At 31.1% G+C, this 20,656-nt stretch overlaps 1 protein-coding gene across 1 annotated transcript; it reads right to left on the bottom strand.

The window, feature by feature from the left end:
• Window positions 1–4,830: 4,830 nt before the first annotated feature.
• Window positions 4,831–19,653, bottom strand: LOC128857026 (uncharacterized). The gene is made up of 4 exons (XM_054092545.1): window positions 19,210–19,653; window positions 8,969–9,276; window positions 7,411–7,578; window positions 4,831–7,265 (listed from the first exon to the last, which is right to left on the bottom strand). The coding sequence occupies exons 1-4, from the start codon at window positions 19,574–19,576 to the stop codon at window positions 6,903–6,905; spliced, it is 1,206 nt and encodes a 401-aa protein (XP_053948520.1). The 5' UTR covers window positions 19,577–19,653; the 3' UTR covers window positions 4,831–6,902.
• Window positions 19,654–20,656: the final 1,003 nt, after the last annotated feature.

Genomic DNA, 20,656 nt, shown 5'->3' on the forward strand with positions numbered 1-20,656 from the left:
ATTTCAAGCAGTGAACGCTTTTGAAACAATTAAAAATCTGAAAGTTTCTGAAAGAAAAAGCTTAAATTATACCAAAAGTTGAAGAGATATTTTCCTGCTGGATATATAATAACCAAAGTGAAAGCCTTTAACATAATGAAAGCTTTTTAAAAAGTGATAATTTTCTAATTTCGAAAAAGCTCCCGAAAAAGTGGAAGCTCTTCAAGTTGTTATAGCTTTTTTCTAAAGAAAAAGCTTTAAGTATGCCAAAAGTTGAAAAAAACATTTTTTTGTTGCACACTAAAGCTACTAAAGTGAAAACGTTTGATGCATGCAAGCCTTTTAACGGATTTTTTTTCTACTTTCGAAAAACTGAAAACTCTTAAAATCCTGGCATTTTGTTCCTGAAAGAAAAAGCTTCTTAAAGGTAAAGCTTTTAAAGCAGTAAGACTTTTTGAAACAATTAAAACATTTAAAATGACGAATCTGAAAGCTTCTGAAAGAAAAAAGCTTTAAGTATGCCACAAGTTCAAAAAACATTGTCTTGCTGAATACTAAAGTTACCAAAGTGAAAGCTTTAGACATAAAGAAAGCTTTTTAAAAAGTCACATTTTTCTAATTTCGAAAATTATGAAAGCTTTTCAACAGTTTTTTTTCTACTTAAGCAAAAGTGAGAACTCTTCAAATCGTGATATTTTGTTTCTGAATACAAACACTTCTTAAATTATGAATCTGAAAGCTTCTGAAAGAAAAGGCTTTAAGTATGCCAAGAGTTAAAAAAAAACATTTTCTTGCTGAATATTAAAGTTACCAAAGTGAAAGCTTTTGATGCTTTGAAAGCTGTTTAAAATGTGATATTTTTCTGCATTCGCAAAATTTGTCGAAAAAAGCTCCACAAATTGTGATATTGTGTTTCTGAACATGAAACCATTCATGAAATGCAGCGAAACTTTTTAAAACAATTAAACTTTTGTTAGTTGTTAGTTGGGTCTCTTAAAATGATTAAACTGGAGCTATCGAAAGAAAAAGCTTTAAACATGCTGAAGGTTGGAAAATAATTTCTTTATGAATAAGAGAGTTACTTAAGCTTTTAGCATAACGAAAGTTTTTTAAAAAGTGAAAAATTTTTAATTTCAAAAATGCTTTCGAAAAAGTGAAAGTTCTACGAATTGTGTTATTTTGTTTCTGAATACGAGAGCTTCTGAAAGGTAAAGCTTTTAAAGCAGTAAGGCTTTTTGAAACAATTAAAACTTTTAAAGTGATGAATTTGACAGCTTTGGAAAGAAAGAGCTTTAAACATGCGGGATGTTGAAAAAAGTATTTTCTTTCTGTTAACAAAATATTTGCTTTCTGAAAAAGAAAGTTACCAAAGTGAAAGCTTTTTAAAAAGTGATATATTTCAACTTTCGAAAATAGCTTTAAGAAAGTAAAAGCTTCTCAAATTGCCATATCTTTTGCCGAAAGAAGAAGCTTTAAAAGTATTTCGAAAGTTTAAAAGACAGTTTCTTTCTGAATATATAAGTTACCAAAGTGGGAGCTTTTCCCGAAAATTCTGAGTAAAAAGTTTGGAATTCGGATAGCGAATTTATCGATTTTTCTTTTTTAATTTTATACAAAGCGCAAATATTTGCTTTATATGCTTCTTGCTGTAGTGTGAATTATACTTTTACAAAAAAAAGTGTGAAATTACAAAATAAATAAATAAATAGAAAATAAGAGTAAACTAAAAAATAATAAAAAAGTAATAAATGAAAATAAATAGAAAAAGGGTAATAAAACGTTCAATATGAGGTGACGCTGACTGTATATGTTACATATATTTTGCAATACATTTTTTCATAGACTTTTATCATATCTTCCACGCCTGGCTTTGCAGTACTCTGTTTCTCATCAGTCAAGGCAACACAACTTTTCAGTACATTTTCGCCAGATTCGGCGCTTATCTCACCGATGCATTTAATTCCAAGAGCTAGATGGACCAACCTGTACAGGGTTGCCCATATTCGACGGACCCATCTGGCAACCCTGTACCTTCTGACAGAGACGTCAGATCGCTTAATGACATACCGCGTTGGAAGCGTCAGTCCAAGCAGACTTTTACCATGGAACTGTACACGCCACGCGAGCGCTCCCAAATTGTTGAAATTTACATTCAACAAAAGAAGTCAAAAGAAGAACAACAACAACAAAATCATCTTGTCCGATGAGGCTCATTTCTTATTGAATGGGACGGTAAACAAGCAAAATTGCCGTATTTACGCCACTGAAAATCTTCACGAAATTCAAGAGGTACCTCTTTACGACGAAAAAGTCCCTGTTTGGTGCAGCGTTAGTGCGAAAACGATTATTGGGCCGTTTTTCTTCGAAAATGAAGATGGTCAAGCAGTTACCGTCAATCAGGAGCGATATGATAACCACTTTTGTGATGCCAATTATTCGTCGAAAGCGTATGAGGCAGTTCTGGTTTCAACAAGATGACGGCGCTCCACCACACACAGCTCGCACCACAATCGAGTTTTTGAAGAAATTGTTTCCTCGTCGTTTGATGTCGAAAAATGGCGATTTTGACTGGCCACCGCGTTCGCCCGATTTAACGCCACCTGACTTCTTCTTGTGGGGATATTTAAAATCAAAGGTTTATATTAATAAGCCAAAGACCACAGAAGAGCTCAAGAACAACATCCGTGAGGAAATAGCCGCTATTCCAGCCGAAATGTTAGCTAAAACTGTGGAGAATGCTGCAAAATGGGCGCAATACGCCATGCTAAAGGCGGCCATTTGAGAGATATCATATTCAAAGAGTGATGTGAACAAATCTACTTAAACCAAATAAAATGATTATTATCGTCAACATCAAAAAAATTGTGTTTTTCTTTGATTAAAAAAAAAAACACATGGGTCCGTCGAATATGGGCAACCCAGTACTTGCATTTAACTTCTTCTCTTCGTTTAATTGAAACTACAATAAATGTGCGTACAAGCACCAAATTCGCGAAAACAAAAATAAAAACTAGACATTTTTTTTATATTTTTTATTTTGTTTTTATTTTTTATTTCTTTACTTTTAACTTGAAATGCATATGTTTGTAATAAATAAGTTTCTAAGCTTTCATAATAATGATGAGTTAAGGTTTTTGGCTTTTTTTCAAAATACATAAATTATATTTTATTTAAATTAAGTTTTTAAATTCTAATTATTTTAGCTTTACAATTAAGTAGTTTGCTAAGTTTATGAGATTTGTGTTTTTTTTTTATTTTAAGTACATGCACACATAGCCATATTTTCTTATTACTAATACATGAATTTATATGTACACATTGAATTTAATTTCATTTATGAATTTACTAAAATGTAGAATAATTTTTATTTTTTAATTCTATAATTTTCTTATTTTTTAGTTTAAAATCTTGTAATTTTTTATTTTTTTGATTTTTTTTTTTGTAATTTTCAGTTTTTTCTCAGTACATTGAAATATTGCATTTCAATGCGTTGCCTATCATCAAAGTAACGCACACATCGTCATATATACACACATACAAATAGTTTGTACAAATTCGAGTAATTATAATAAATAAATATGTTGTTGTTGTTGTTGCAATAAATAAGTATGTATGTGTATGTTAATAAATATTTATATGTGTATGTGGGTATGTATATGCAAATTAAAGTCTAAGCTTCGTGTAAAATAAATAGCAAATGTGTGTAAGTTATGTATGTATGTATGTATGTGTGTAGTAATTGGGGAAAATAATTTAAGCTAAACAGTTTGAATGACCTGCAGAGATCTCAGTGGCAGCCAACTACAGACTCTCGGCATACTCAGAGAAATTTACATACAAGAACACATGTGTACTCGTATGTGTATGCCGTGCATGTGTGCTGAGCGCTAATCTGGTCGAAGGCATCAATTTGTTTACTATGTTACATGCTATGCTGTGATGTCAATGTGATGTCAAATTAAGTTATCTTATGCCAAGTCATGTGATGCTAAGTCTTAAAATACTTTACATGTGTATGTGAGTAGTAATCATATGCCTCGATCAAGGGTATGTTATGCCCTTTTGGCCTGTGGTGACGATACAGCATGCTTGACTGAGCTTTGTATGTGTTAGTGCAGTCGGGTGGCGTCGTGTCACACATACTTGTTGTCGGTAAAAATCAAAAATTTTAGATATTAGCGTCAAGCACCCGACACGCACACATATAAAGTTCTTGTCAAACAATGCTTGACCGTCACCAGAGGCCATTTGATGGATGTCACATCTTGTGATGTTATTTAACCATCATATCATGTGATCTTCATATGATGTATCATCATGGCATATCAGATCGGTATGTGATGTATCATTGTATACACAAGTTGGCGCAAAATTAGTCACTCTATCGGACGATTTATAATTTTTGCAAATGGCATCGTGAGTCAATCATATTTGGAGCGCGTAAAGATCGAAATACAGTTTTCCATCACTCAAAATACCTTTTTTTTATTTATTGTATATTATAGTAAAAGTATATTAATTTTTTTATTTCTTAAAAAAAATCGTTTATTTAGCAAAAAAGTTATTTAAAATTTGTTTTTATTTAGTAAAAAAGTTATTTAAAATTTGTTTTTATTAAGTAAAAAATTATTTAAAAACAAAATTTCCATTACTCAAAATCACTTTTGTTTTTGTTATTTACTAAAAAAAATGTATGCAAAAACAGTAATGGATGATTAATTTTGCGCCACATTGATTTCCATGACTCAAAATTACTTTTGTTTTTGTTATTTACTAAAAAATTTGTTCGAAAACAGTAATGGATGATTAATTTTGTGCCACATTGATTTCCATGACTCAAAATCACTATTGTTTTTGTTATCTACTAAAAAATTTGCTCAAAAACAGTAATGGATGATTAATTTTGCGCCACATTGTATAATATAATATGATTCATACTCATTCAAGCTGATATTCTATCAGCTGTTATTCTTTGCTGTAATCATCTTGCCTGATTCCATATCGCATGATACAAATACTCTTCATTGTTTAATTTGGAAAATATCACATCTTTGAATGTAATTCAATTTTTAAATTTTATTTTTCCATCATCAAATCAACCTTTCATCATCAAATCAACATTTCATCATCAAATGATATCATGGCACACAATGTGTAATGACGTTTATCTTCTAATTGTACGTAATGGTCTCTCATGCGATGTGACATCAGTTGATATCGTGTGATGTGAAGCTCCATATCACATGATGCATGTCACGTGTGAATTCCTAGTTGGAACATCTACATATAATAACTGGCATAACTTTCCTTAATAATCTGTTTTTTGTCAAGTTTTGCTACTATTCAATTTTTCAAACATTTTTGGCCGCAAATTTATGCGCCAATTTTTTGTGCAAGAAATAAATACTCAATGTATATACATAAATACAAGTGTGTGTGTGTATATTTATATGGTATAAATAAATATGCAAAATGAATAAATAAATGAATAAATAAATAAATTAATTAATAAATTAATAAGTACATTAAATAAATAAATAAATAATACAAAATTTGTAAAATCTTAATTATCATAGGTTGACATTTGAGAGATATTTTTTTAACATTTTTTTATTTTTTTTTTATTTTGAATTTGCCATGCTTCAATTTTTTTTGTATTTATCAAGCATTTTTTATTTTTAATTTGTCATGCTTGAATTTTTTTTTTAATTTTTCAAGCATTTCTTATTTTTAATTTGCCATGCTTAAATTTTTTTTTGTATTTTTCAAGCATTTTTTATCTGTTTCTATTTTTAACTTGCCCTGCTTGGTTTTTTATTTTTGTATTTCTCAAGCATTTTTTATGTTTTTATTTTTAATTTGGTTTTTTATTTTTGTATTTTTCAATCGCTTTAAGCCTTTTGCTTCACTCTCTACTGTGACTGCCGTGAGTTATATACAATATATTTGTATAAATTCACTACAAAACAGACCTTAAGAAATTGTTATATTTACTTTTGCCGTCAATCGGATAGTTAAAAAAAGTAAAAATAAAACATAAAGCAATCAAAACTATTTTTAAAGTCTGCTCTTATTTAGATTTCACGTTGTTTATGCCATTTTGCCTGCACCTTCACGTCGCACAGACTCAGTCACTTCAATTTATTTTGCATTTATTTTCGCAACTTTCGCATTTTTCGCCATTATTGTTTACGAATTATTTTGACACAATATCTTTGTTTTCTATATTTTTATTTACAATCTCTCAAGTTTATTTTTTTTTTGTTGTTGTTTGATATATATAAATATTTTTTTATTTTTATTTTTATGTTTTTGGTTGCTTGATTTCTTGATTTTCTTCAAAGTTGAAATCGAAAAAATTGTGAGCAAATCAATATCGTCAAGTCTCTCATAAATTAAGTTTCTAAAAAATGTCTTATAAAATTAATAATATCAATATTAATAATAATAATAATAATAATTAAGGTATTGTCATAATGGAAAAGCAAAAGCTTTTTGAATCCGTAATAAAAATAAAGCATAAATAGGATATAGTCTCTAGCTAAAAATCGCACACCCAAATTCACTTACAACCCATCACCGCACGCATCCGTCCTATATATCCCTCAGGCTGTAGTAAAACGAGATGATTTGAGCAGGAAGAGAGCAACGAAAAAAAAGCAACGCCGCCGCTGCTTCGCTCCCAATTTCACGAACATGCATTTTGCCTACGCATGTACACGTGTATGTATATCTACTGACACACTCGTGCATATATTTGCGCTCGTTTGTGTTCGTCTGCGTTCGTTCTCCTGCATATGGTTTGGTGCTGGCTCGGTTTGTATCGAATTGGTGTGACGACGGCCTCTCAGGCGTTTACAAATATATTCTTAATATATATATTTTACGAGTACGAGTATTTACATGTCTTTTGCGTTGAGATATCATTTTGTACCGTTGCACATCTTCAACAACAATGCATAGAGCTGATCCAGATACTGCAGGAAACTTATATTTTCGACAACCATCAACCAGTCTTTCGCGAAGACGGTCTCATTGTAGGTGACACTGTTCTCATCGAAGTTTTCCATTGTAATTTTAAGCGTATCAATTGCGGATTTTGTGATCTGTAGATTGTTATTCAATTCGACACGTGTGACATCCAAATATTTGTTCATGTCATTGAAACCCTGACGATATCTATGCATTAAAGCTTGCTCGTTCTTTTGATTTTCCTCTGAGAGGCGTGTGAAAATGATTTGCAATGTTTTGATGGTCTTATAGATTTTGTTCAGTTCGACTTTGAGCTGAAGTAGAAGAATAAAAAGAAAGATAGTGGGTTGATAATTAGTTTTGGTGTAAGGTGAAAGGAAATGCTTAAATATTTAGAAAACAATTTTTTTAAATATTTTTTGTACATCACTTAATACTCTTACATTTCTAAATGCTTACCAATTCTTCATCCAATGTTTTGCCCTCCAAATGACTAAAGTCATGACTCACTACTGATTTCGTGAAATCACGGTCCAAGAACTTTTGATAGGGATGCGACAAATTCAACTTGGATTTAATCCAATATTCTGTGGCATTTTCAGGTGTTGTATTGAAACGGGGAAGAGTCTGAAAAAATTAGAAGAAAATTATTTAGATTATTTTGTCTAATAAGAAATAAAATATAAGAAATAAATAAGAAATAAAATATGAGAAATAAATAAGAAATAAAATTTATTTACTAGAAAGTTGCTGAAACCTCGTTTTGACTATGCTTATACCAAGTTAATAGTACATTTTTTGAACTACTTAAAGCTTTTGAAAAAAAAAATGGTGCATCTTCAGAATAAGGCATAAAACTTAAAGATACTTTCCTTTTTAATGCAAAAGGTATTGCAATAAAAAGCTATTAAAATATTGAAAGCTTTTGAGCTGAAAAGTGAAAGCTCTTCAAATTGTGATTTTTTTCACCGAGTATGAGGGTCCCTAAAGTATAAAGCATTTCAAGCAGTGAATGCTTTTGAAACAATTCAGAATGTGAAAGTTTCTGAAAGAAAAAGCTTTAATTATATATTTATAATTAAGTTGAAGAGATATTTTCCTGCTGGATATATAAACAACCAAAGTGAAAGCTTTTGACATATTTAAAGCTTTTTAAAAGTTTCTAAAGCTTTGAAAAGCTTTCGAAAAAAGCTTTTGAAAAAGTGAAAGCTCTTCAAGTTGTGATATATTTTTCCGAAAGAAAAAGCTTTGAGTGTGCCAAAAGTTGAAAAAAACATTTTCTTGCTAAAAATTAAATGTACCAAAGTGAAAGCGTTTGAGGTATGAAAGCTTTTTACCGTTTTTTTTCTTTTCGCAAAAGTGAAAACTCTTCAAATCTTAACATTTTGTTTCTGAAGGTAAAGCTTTTAAAGCATTGAGACTTTTTGAAACAATTAAAACATTTAATATGATGATTCTGAAAGAAAAAGCTTTAAGTATGCCAAAAGTTGAACAAATTTTTTCTTGCTGAATATTAAAGTTACCGAAGTGAAAGCTTTTGACATAATGAAAGTTTTTTAAAAAGTGATATTTTTTTAAATAATTTCGAAACATTTTTCGAAAAAGTGAAAGCTCTTTAAGTTGTGGTATCTTTTTTTCCGAAAGCAAAGTCTTTAATTATACCAAAAGCCGAAAAAAACATGTTTTGCTGAATATTAAAGCTACTAAAGTGAAAGCTTTTGACATAATGACAACTTTTTAAATGTATTTATAGATTTTCTCCACAAACTTCACAAGCTGTGATACTTTCTTTTTGCATATGAAAGCTTCTAAAAAGTATTGTAAAACTGTTTGAGAATTTTCGAAACAGCTCAACTTTTATCAATCCAAACTTTAATCTGAAACCGCGTGAAAAGTAGACTTTCGGCAAAAAAGTTGAAATACACAACAAGGTTAAATATTTTCATTTAAATACTTCCCGAAATACTTCCAACTATTTCATGTAATACTTCAATTAATGCATATTTAAAGTACTTACATAGTTATGCACATTGTCCTTGAGCGTTTGAAGCGACACCTCAGCTTGAATTTTCAAGCTACGCACAACTTTTGCAATGTCCATGCAATTCATATCAAGCGAACGGATGTTTAGGTGATGATGACGATATGCGGGTACAGTGTGGCTGGGCATACGCTCGCTTTCCTGAAGCATCAGATTCTTATGATGCTGCATCCGGCTTTCGAGAGTGTGCAGTATTTGTCTTCTTCCGGGTAATGTTCGAGCTGAAGCACTGGAAACGTGCGCGAGTATGGCAAAGCAAATGATGGGGAGGAGAGCAGCGGACTCTGTAAAGAGAGCAAAAATAAAGAATTTATGAATATGAAGTCAAATAGTAAGGAATGCGATTTTTAAAGAAAAAAAAACATTTATATTCTTGACTAATATAAAAAATAATTTTATATTTAGTAGGAGATTTCAATATTTAGAGGTAAGTGTAAATTTGGCTAGAAATATTTTGCATTTTGTTTCTAATTTTTCTATGACCCAAAGCGTGCTAGCACTTTGCCTTCCTTACTCACTCACACAAGCACACACACACACGCACACAAGCATTCACATACACGCACAAATGCATACCAGCATCGAGAGCTTTAGATTCTCATAAAAAATTATCGGCACACACACGACCGCATGCAGCTGAAGTATGCGCCAATGAGGGCCACGAAATTTTCACACACTGCCACAGCTGGCCGACAATAATATTGCAAAGCGAATGCATTTGCAATGGCAGCTCTAGCAGTTGGTGGTTGAAAAATAGGTTTGCGCGTTGTGGCCAACTAATCGCAGCCAGCAAGCAGTAATGCAACAACTGGCATACACTTATATGTGTGTGTGTGTGTGAAACTTGCTTGTGTTGGTGCAATGCATACAAAAAGATAAAAGTGCGCTTTTGCGTATATATGAGCGCAATTAGTGCGACGCATGAGCACACATAATAATTTGTACAATTTTTTAAAGATCACAACTTGCAACCAGTTAAGCTGCCGTGGTGGCATGCAGCACGATCGATCGATCGAACGAACGATCGCCGCCTTTTGCGATATGTAGATATGCATGTATGCAATTGTGTACTCAGCGCTTAACAGGTGGTCTAATGTAGACAAACTTAGACTTAATTTGTCTAGGCTGATTCAAGATCAAGGCAAAGGCCGCCAGTCGCCAGTCGCCAGCTGCTAGCTGCCAGCCACCACCAATAGAAATTGATTGGTTGGTGTGCGCTTTTAATAGGCAATGCTGCTGCTGCCGCTGTGGTTGGTCTGCTTTGTGGTTTTTGCAATACTACTGCAGGAATTGTGTAAAGCGCATACCACGCATGCGCGCCGATCGCAATTTTCATTTGGTAGCAATTTGAAATGTGCGCGCGCATTTATCGCAGCATTCATATGTATGTACATATGTATGTATGTGTTGGCCCGGCATAGTCTGAGCATTAGAAATTTGCTAATTATCCTTTGCCATGCAACAGTTCGATTTCGAAGCGGAGTGATCTTGGTGAAAAATTGCTGTCAGTTGTGATATGAAGTGCGAAATTATTTCAATGCCGTGGCATTAGTTTATCGTGTAGAATAAGAATATTTTGGTAAAAAGTGATAACAAAAAAAAATTGTTTTTAAATTAAAAAAAAGGTGAATGCTCAATAAAAATCAAGCTTTATAAGAAAAATAATAATAATCCTAAACTAAGATCTAATATTAAATGAATGTAATCTTAAATCTGCTTTACATATTTTTTAATACTTCATTGATCAGGTTAGGTTAGGTTAGGTTAGGTAGTGTTGGCTGATCTGTAAAAGAAGATCTACAAGATCTCACTTAGACCCACGCGAAAAGGAATTCTACGCAAAAATACTGTGGATTGCGTAGTCGGAGTTGGACTGAGGAGGGTTATTTTATTGAAAGGAAACGAGTTTTTTAATAAAGACAGCTACAACCACCCTATTTGTTTTGCAGACATGATAATCTAATTTTTTGGGGAAAATGTGTCTATAAAAAGCATGAGGACCCATTTGTAAAAGTGACGGAAGCAATTTGATATACATACTTATATTGTGTTGCCAGTGCTACTTTATTAACTATTTACTTAAAAAATTATTTATTTTATATTTAATTATTTTTTTATTTAAAGTTATTTTATTTGTAATTTATTTTTTTTTATTATTTTTTTATTTTAATTTATTTTATTTTTAATAATATTTTTATTTCAATTTTAAATACTTTTTTATTTTAATTTATTTTATTTTTGATTTATTTTAAATTGAATTATTTTTTTATTTTAATTTATTTTTTATTTTTATTTATTTTATTTTTTATTATTTTCTATTTCAATTTATTTTTCATTCCGCATCATAAACCATATGAAACGTATTTGAGCAACTATTTTTTTATAGCTAACTCAAAGTTCTAGTTTTTATTTGATATTAAAACTGGTTTTTCAACAATTTTCATTCGGAAAATTTAAAAAAATATATGTTTTTTGATTTGGTTTATACAAAGTAAAAAGAAGAAATGCGTATGAAATGCATTTATAATTATTTTGTATAGCTAACTTCAAGTCTTAGCTTTTGTTTTGTATAAAAAATTTATTACTTAAGCTGTTTGTCATTTTGAAAATTTAAAAAAAAACTATGTTTTTAAATCTTAGTTTGAAAGGCATTTATAATTACTTTTTATACCTTACTCGAAGTTTAGTTTTTGCTTTGAAAAGCAATTTGAAACTATTTGTCATTTTGAAAATTAACAAAAAACTATGTTTTTAGGTCTTTGTTTGATTTTTACGATATTAAAAAAACAAACTTAAAACTATTTTTATAGCTAACTTCAAATGTTATAATATTTTATTAAAATTACTTTGTATTACTTTGTATTACTTTTTATTAAAAGTGGTTTTTAAGCTATCTGTCATGGAAAAAAAAAATATTTTTTTAAATCTCTATTTTTACAAAATTAAAAAAAAAATTGTGTTTTTTAAATTTAAATTTTTACAAACTCTATTCCAATTCAATTCAAATCCAATTTGTTTTAAAGCATAACATTTCTAAGCTTTTCTATGAAATTTAAAATTCACTTAATGGGAATCGCCAACCATTTGATAAAAATTTTAAAATTCTCGAAGAATGAAATTTAAAAGTTTGCTTCAAAAACAAGCAAAAATATTTCATAAGCTCTTGAAATAATGATAAAAATTTAAGATTCTTGCGAATTGATACTGCATTTTTCCTCTTTTTTCAAAAAAAAAAAAAAAAAAATTTAAATCAGTAGTTTAATGCTTTTTAAGAACTTTTTGATGAAAATTTTGTGTATGGAAAACTATTTGATAAAAATCTTAAATTTTTAAAGATTGAAATTGCAAAATTTTTCTTGAAAACCAGGTCAAAATATTCAAAATTGATGCTTAATTTCTTTTTGTTTTTCAAAAATAAAATAAAAAAAATTCTTTTAAAATAAAAAAGAAAATTCTTGGGAACTGATGTTAAATTTCTTTGTATTTTTCAAAAATAAAATAAAAAAATCTTTAAAAAAAACAAAAAAATAGGAATTGATTTTGAGTTTCTTTTTGTTTTTCAAGAATGAAACAAAAAAATTCTTTCAAAAAATTAGAATGAGCAGTTTAATGTTCTTTGAAATGTTGTTGAAATTTTGTTATTAATGTTGAATTTTTTTTCTGTTTTTCAAAAATAGTACAAACACCAAAAAGCCTTAAAAATAATTGAAATGAGCGGTTTAATATTATTTAAGAATGTTTTGATGAAAATCTGAAATTTTTAGAACTTATATTTTTTAGAACTTTATATTTGATATTTTAAAGAAGAAATAATTAAAATGTGTATGGGAATATATTAAAAAAGCAGGTTAAAATATAAAAAAAAATATTTAAAAAATGTCCATAAAAATTAAAGATTCTTCAAAACATACATACATACATACACTTTGGCGCTTTCATTCATTATTTTCTAGCTCCTCATCAACAATTTGATATTTGCGCTTCATTTTCATTGCCTTATGTACTTCCAAACTAGTGACTAATAAGCCGCCACAACAGCCTTACATACATATTTACATATGTATAATTCATGTGAGTACGTGTCGTATGAGTACTGAGTACTTAACAATTAGCATGGACTGAGTCGTTTTATGCAAAAAAATAGTGCCGAAAAACTAGTCGTAGTTTCTGTTTTTTTTTTTTTTTGATTTTGCTTTGTATTTGTTTTTAATAATTTATTTATAACTTATTTTAGTACAGTGATTCATTTGTAAATGTGCATGTGTGTATGGATGCCCTATAATTCGCTATATGTAGGCGAGTGTTATTTAGTACACACATACATACATACATACATTGGCAGTGGTTTTCTTTGCATTGTATGAATGATTATATTTTTTTTTATTTAGAATCCAAATTTAATTGATGTATATGCACCTGTATATATGCCAGTTCAACCAATGGTGGGTCTTAAATTTATATTTCTTTCTCATTCTCATAGCATTTGTGAATACTCGTATGCCCCTTAATTGGATTAGTATGTACATGCATACGTGTGTATGCGCAGAGGTGTGCGTTAGCCTATGCCTACAAAATATGATCATAAACATTGCGCTGCACTGAAGCAATCTAATGAATTTATATTTATTAATGAGCATCAAAGAGCACGCGTTGACTCATTGTCATCAAGCACCCATACACACACGCGCACATACACACATTTGCTTGAATCAATACTCTCGATAACGTACGTAGGTGCACGCGCATTGACCTGTAAGCGAAAATCATTCATGAGTATCCTGCATGCTGAACTCTCAGCTCAATTTATCGCTATAACAATCATTCAATATTTTCATACATACACATACACATACACAGACATAGATACTATTTGTGCGCGATTCCTCTTTCGCTTTTTAATTATAGCCACTGTTGCAATTATATTTATTTATTTGAACACCATTTTGTTATTAATTAATTAGGTATACTCTACATGTGTTTATGCTACACAAATATGTACAAGTTTTATTTGTTTCGACTTCTTTATTTTTATTTGTTTGCTTTTGTCAATGCATGGCGGCGGGTTACCCCTGGATACCGAACTGGAGAGGTGATAAAAATCATGTACCAAAGTATAAAAATAGCTGTATTTCTAATTAACTGTATGTAGGTGGAGAAAGGGAAAGTGTAGAATTTTTCATTGTTAAGATGTGTGGATGGCATGAAGGCTTTAGCGCAAATCTGGTAGTTAGTAGGCGTTGATGCGAGGCAAACGCAGAGCGTAGGCGGCTAGTGTGGGGCACTTAGGGAAAGTGTGATAGCGTAGCGCTAAGCCTCATGCACATATGTGTATGTGAGGAGAAAGTGTTTCGTAGAAAGTAGTTTCCACACGAGCATGCAAGTGAGTGGGTCGAAATGAAGGTTGAATTTCTGAAGGATTCGAAATTGCTTTAAACTTGAGAAGAATTGTTCACGGCAGTGCTAGAATTGGAATCATATGCAGAGTGTCCGAAAGGATAACTTTTTTGCAAAGACATTTAGAAACTTTACGCTTCAATGTAACTTGGTAGAACTTTTATGAGTTGAATTGTATATAAAATAGCTAAATAATGAAGCGCTCGCCATGAATATTATTACACGCGTTTCAATAAGAAATAATTGATGAAGTAAAAACATCATTTCAATAAAAAATATTAGGTGAAGTAAAAACATCAAACTATTTTGCGCTAGTTGCTTCTAGTAAGTGCTTTCGCATGTAGTTTGCATCTCAGTCTGATCAGAAAGTGGCTATGAAAATATCTACCGAATAGAGAACTAAAAAATATTTCAAAAGATATAACAATAAAAAAATATAATATTAAAAAAGAAAATAATAATAATAATATTAAAGCTTTCATTGCTGCCTGGTTAAGAGAAAAGTCACCTTGGAGTAATAAAATCTATTTAAAGTATAGATAAATATATATTTTTGTATGGAAGTGCGTAGTTGCGTATCTCCGTGCATGAAACAGGAAAATTAGAGAAATATTGCTTCCAATTGCGATCACCCCTCGGCGGGCAATGGCAAACCTCCGAGTGCATTTCTGCCACGACAAATCTCCTCATAAAAAGAACAAGAACAATTTGCCATTCGGAGTCGGCTTAAAACTGTAGGTCGCTCCATTTGTGGAACAACATGAAGAAGGAGAAGGAGCTTGGCCAAACACCTAACAGCAGTGTACGCGCCAATTATTTTTTTATTTTATGTATTTGTATGATACCTATAAATATACAGTTTTTATAAGTACTGAAGTATATTTTTAAATACAAATACATCCTTGCTATTTCATTGAAATTTACAAATAAATTTATGTGGGTAGTTTAGAAAGGCGGATGACATGACAAAAATAGAGGAAATACTAAAAAATTGAAGAAAACGCTTTGATGTTTAACAGAATCTTATTTTTCATTGACATTTTTTTTAATTTAAAAAATACTACATATTTTCTCTTAATTTGTGATTATTATTTATTTAATGAAAGCCTTCGAGTAATTTCTGCCACGAAAGCTCCTCAAAAAAATATCTCCCGTACGGAGTCGGCTTAAAACTGTAGGTCCCTCCATTAGTGGAATAACATCAAGACGCACACCAGAAATAGGAGGAGGAACTCGGCCAAACACCAAAAAAGGGTGTATACGCCAATTATATATATATGTAGATATTATTCGGGGGCTTTAAGTAAGGTGATTTTCAAACGAAAACTTTGCTATATTAGCAGACTTGAGTGGTGCTTAAAATTTTCTCTATGAAGGTAGAGCAACCCTGAATTTAACTGTAGCTCAAATTTTCCTCTATGAAGGTAGAGCAACCTTGAATTTAACTGTAGCTCAATTTCTTCTGAGTGAGAGCAAACTCAAATTTATTATAATTTTTTTGGTTTCTCAATTTGGGATTCGGTTACGATAGTTAGGATAAATGGCTGCCCTTGCGAGGGGTTCACTTAGACGAATATGTGATACCATACTGTGATACCATACAGGCGGAGGGGAGGGGAAAGAAGAAGGTAAGGAACCAGATAGGAGGAAACAAACAGGAAGAAAGGGCTTTCGATTAGAGGATGATGACCAACGGTGGCGATTTACGTTCGAATTAACCACTTCAAGCTATTGATGAATTTCACCAGGTGTATGATATTTACACCCGCACTAACCGCAAATGTAGCGAAAAAGTGAGAGCCCAAATGTCTAATTTGAGATTATAATAGTTAACTTTTTATTATAAAAGTTGTATTTATTTTGACTAACCGATCATTTGAATGTCAAATCACAATATTGATCTGTAATTGTTGATGTCCTAATAGCATAAAAGTGTAGCTTAGCAATAGTGAACATTTTTGCACTAATATAAAGTCATAGGTCAGTCATTCCAATAGCGCAGATTAGGTACAAGGAATTGGCTTAACTCGTACAGCGGGCCGAACATTCACAAGTTATTTTCTGTTTACAATAGTAAATAAATATTAGAGGGATATATAGTTTTTGTCTACGAGTGCTTCGCCAGTGTTTCTGCATGACATAAAGATTCTGCAACACTTTCTCTGTCATTGTCCACTCAGCGCTATCACGCAAGCGCAGAGCTCGGTAGTCACCGAGTACAATTGAAATATAAAAAAAATTCGAATGAAAAACTATTTGACGCCCAGAGCGATAATAAAGTTGAATTTCTTTCATAATATCAAGAAGATTAAGAAGATGCTATATTTATATCTATCGAATATACTATATAAGTAATACGTTTGTGAGCGCAACAAACTATGTATTTTACTTGCACCGAAGTATTTGAGTTTTGCCCCACGCTACATCAAATTTTGACTTAGAACCTCTACTCATATGGCGAAGTTTGTGTTTTCCCCTCTAAAGTGAGAATATTGACCGTACAGATCGCTTTGGCATGCAAATCTGCTGGTGTGTGCATATGGAGGAGTACATATCGGTGTGTGTATATGTAAGGAGTACATTATTGCGAGCAAGAGCGCAATAACAGATTCACAGTCGCATTCACCCCGAGCACAATCTCTTATCAAAGCCAAGAACAAAAACTGAGACCAACAAATTTGGTTCAGTAACTATACGCAAATTATGCATAATCACACAAACAACACATGAAACACATATGTAGGGGAATGCATATTTTCCATGTGCAATTCTTGCGGGAGTTTCTGAGTGTATCATTTTCTGTGTGAAGAGGTTTTATTAATGAGACATCATGGATGTTGAGGTTGTTTTTTTTAGTGTGGTGTGAGTACTGATATTGCAGTAAGTCGATTTGAAATGATGAAATATGAATGAGCGCGCTTGTCATTGCTATTACGAAAACTGAACTACTTGGATGCTCGCTTTCATTAAAATTTAATCTGTATTATTATTGTTATTTATTTATTAAATTAAAATTAAAATTGTTATTATAAATTAATATATTTACAATACTAGCTAACAGGGCTATCGGCTAATAATATAAAAATAATTATCGGGAGACGAATTTTTTCGTAAGAGAAATGTAATGCTATTCGAAAAAGCTTTTCTACTGTTTTGCAGATCTAAAAAAAGTTCTTTAATTTTTATTTTTATTTTAATTTTACTGTTTAGTAATTTAAGAAGGAATAGCATAAGTTTTTGCCGTAAAAAATATATGTTTCAATAAAAAAATAAAAATAATTGAATGCCAAAAAATGTGTGTTTCTTCGTTTTAAGGCGCTGAAGTTTTGGCCAATTAAAGAATTAAAAAGAAAATTTAGTGAAGAAAATTTTTATAAAATCTTTAATTTCAATCATTATTTTTTAATTTAAGAATAGAATTTTAGTTCTCAGTTTTACCCAATTAAAGAATTTAAAAAGAAATTAAATTTAATGCAGCCAATTTTTATTAATTTTTAAATATTAATTATTATTTTTTAGTTTAAAAAACCTGAAGAATTTATGCTTTTAAATTCGTTGCATTATCTTTTGCGTACAAATATGATTTAGTTGAAAAATAAAAATAATTGAATGCCAAAAAATGTTATTGTTTCAAGTTTTTGCCAGAAAAAAATATGGTTCAATAAAACAATAGAAATAATTTAATGCCAAAAAAATTTGTGTTTCTTCGATTTAAGGCGCTGAAGTTTTGGCCAATTAAAGAATTAAAAAGAAATTTAATTCAGTGAAAAAAAATTTTATAAAATTTAAAATTTTAATTATTATTTTTTAATTTAAGAAAAGAAATTCACTTCTCAGTTTTTCCCAATTAAAGATTTTAAATTGAATGCATTGAATGAATTGAAATTAAATTGAATGCAGCCAATTTTTATTAATTTTTAAATATTAATTATTATTTTTTGGTTTAAGAAACCTCACGAGCTTATGCTTTTAAGTTCGTTGCATTATCTTTTGTGTACAAATATGATTGAATTGAAAAATAAAAATAATTTAATGCCAAAAAATATTTTTTTTTGTCTCTTTTTTGTTCTAAAGACATAAGAAATTTTCCACTTTCTTTGAATAAAATGTCAAATTACAGCTCAATTGACGTTCCATCTTATTATTAACCTAAGCTTTTAACTTGCAATACTTTTTTGCATAGTTTTGCAGCCCCCTTTGGCACCTCTGTTGTGGATTGAAGTTTGACGGTTTCGGCGAATTTACAAAAATCAAAAATGCATAAAATTTCAATAAACGAGGTGAATGCGAATATCACTCATTACTTTTACTATGCAAGTTTAAAAAAATTGTGTGCCCAAGCAAGTTAGAAATAAAATTACAGACATAAGTTGGATTTTCAAACATTGTTAATAATTTTTAAGTCACAAAAATGGCACAAATTTTTCCAAATTTCGTATATAGCATCTTTTGTGCTATCAAAAACTTTTATTACTTCCTATTTTTGTAAAATTTTTAACCAAAAATAATGCAAAACATGCCCACTTTAATTGAAATCAAATATGTAATACAAAAAATCGCAAAAACCACATCTCGAATACGAATTCAGTCACTAACTTCAATTGAACGCCACCTGAGATTCACGATTTCTAAAACCCGAAATATTTCTTAAGTTGACAACAAATCCACAAAATTCAAAAGGCAGTACCGCACACACCTACACTTAAATATTCATACACGTATTTTCTGGACATTTACGTGTACTCTGTTTATTTACTTATTAGACTATTGTTTTATTTATTTTTTTAATTATTATTATTTTTTTTAATGCTTGTAAGACTTACTCATCAACGGTGCCCTCTTTGGCAAACGCGCTTTGACGCTTAGTCGCGCGTTTTGCATTTTCGATACTGAGGCTTCGCCGGCTTTCGTCGATGTCATTGAGCAGGTGACGTTACTATTGTTGGGATTTCCAATGGCCAAATAGCCATTGTCCAAATGAGTAGCCTCGCTAAGATGCGGGACAGCTGTAGAAGTCACACTGACGCTATTGCTGTATAATTCATTTGATTGGTTGCAAGCGGTACGCTGGCGTTGTTGTTGCGCTTGTTTTGTATTTATTGTGCGCACTGTGCGTGATTCAGCACAATCCAGTGCACTATGGGTGTAGTTGGTAATGTTCACCTGTTGCCGTTGCATTTTGTTAAACATTTTATTTAAATTTTTTTTATACTTTCTTAATGTAGATTATCACAGAATGATCCAAGAAACGGAATGTGCGCGTTTAAATTGCAGTCAACCCAATTTTCTCTTTATAGTTCACCACTTTCACAATTTCAAGGATAAATTATTATTAATTTAAACTTGGATTTTTTTTTGAAAAATCTGTGTTTTTTAGTTTACCAGATTCGTATGGAAACCAAATTTTCAGTCACAGAAAAAATACTGTTTAAAAATGTCTCCCGCTTTGCAACGTGCAAAATGGAGAAAATACAGGATTTCAACACGCTTGCAAATTTTCAGATTATTATTATTTTTTTTGTATGTTTATATTAAACACATAAATTAATACTTCTTCTAATTAATGATTTTATTTCTGAAGTTCTTCTTAGAGCGCCCGATCTCCTTTCAATTTCACTAGTTCGCTATTGAATGCTTATTGTAATCAAATCCAAAAACCATGGGGTTTTATATGAGGCTGAGTGGCGTATGAATGAAGTCCCAACACAACGACGACCGCAACAAGAATCTCACACATGTTGGTGTGTGTGGGCAATACAAACAACACGCACACACACACACCCATACGGGTTATGAGCAAACTCACATAGACGACCCCAGAGGCGCGTCGTGTGTATTTGGCGTAGTGTAGCGACAGCGGCAATATCATCGTTTGCGAAAAGTTTCAGTCACAACGAAGGCTACGACGCACTCAGCGGCATTTCTCAAATAACCAAATAACCGTTGAAAAGAGGGGCGATCTTGACCAATAGTGAGCACGCAAAGCTAACGACTACGTATCGTTTTGTTTTAGCAGTGTACAGTGGCTTGGCACGGTGTAGCTGGGCTCGTCTCGGCTCGCATCGTGCTTCGCGCCGCTGTTACTTAGTTCGGCATGCGTGCATCGGCAAAAGTATGTAATTAAATTGTGGCGCTAAAAAAGTATTGTTTATTATTAATATGCCAAAATGTGTAATGAATATCCTACTAGTGGCATTAAGAGGGCTAATTAAGGGCGTGTTACAAAGGAGACGAGAGACCAGGCCGTTGCCTGACGATTCATAAAGGATG

The sequence above is a fragment of the Anastrepha ludens genome, chromosome 3 (genome assembly GCF_028408465.1).
Source record: "Anastrepha ludens isolate Willacy chromosome 3, idAnaLude1.1, whole genome shotgun sequence".
In the NCBI taxonomy this organism is placed as follows: domain Eukaryota; kingdom Metazoa; phylum Arthropoda; class Insecta; order Diptera; family Tephritidae; genus Anastrepha; species Anastrepha ludens.

What these genes read in the sequence shown, in the direction of transcription:
- LOC128857026 (XM_054092545.1), bottom strand. Translation starts at nt 19,576, where the DNA reads ATGTTTAACAAAATGCAACGGCAACAGGTGAACATTACCAACTACACC. An exon ending in AAAGAGGGCACCGTTGATGA is followed by an intron (nt 9,277 to 19,209) that starts GTAAGTCTTACA and finishes CTCTCTTTACAG; the next exon opens with AGTCCGCTGCTCTCCTCCCC. An exon ending in AGGACAATGTGCATAACTAT is followed by an intron (nt 7,579 to 8,968) that starts GTAAGTACTTTA and finishes TAATTTTTTCAG; the next exon opens with ACTCTTCCCCGTTTCAATAC.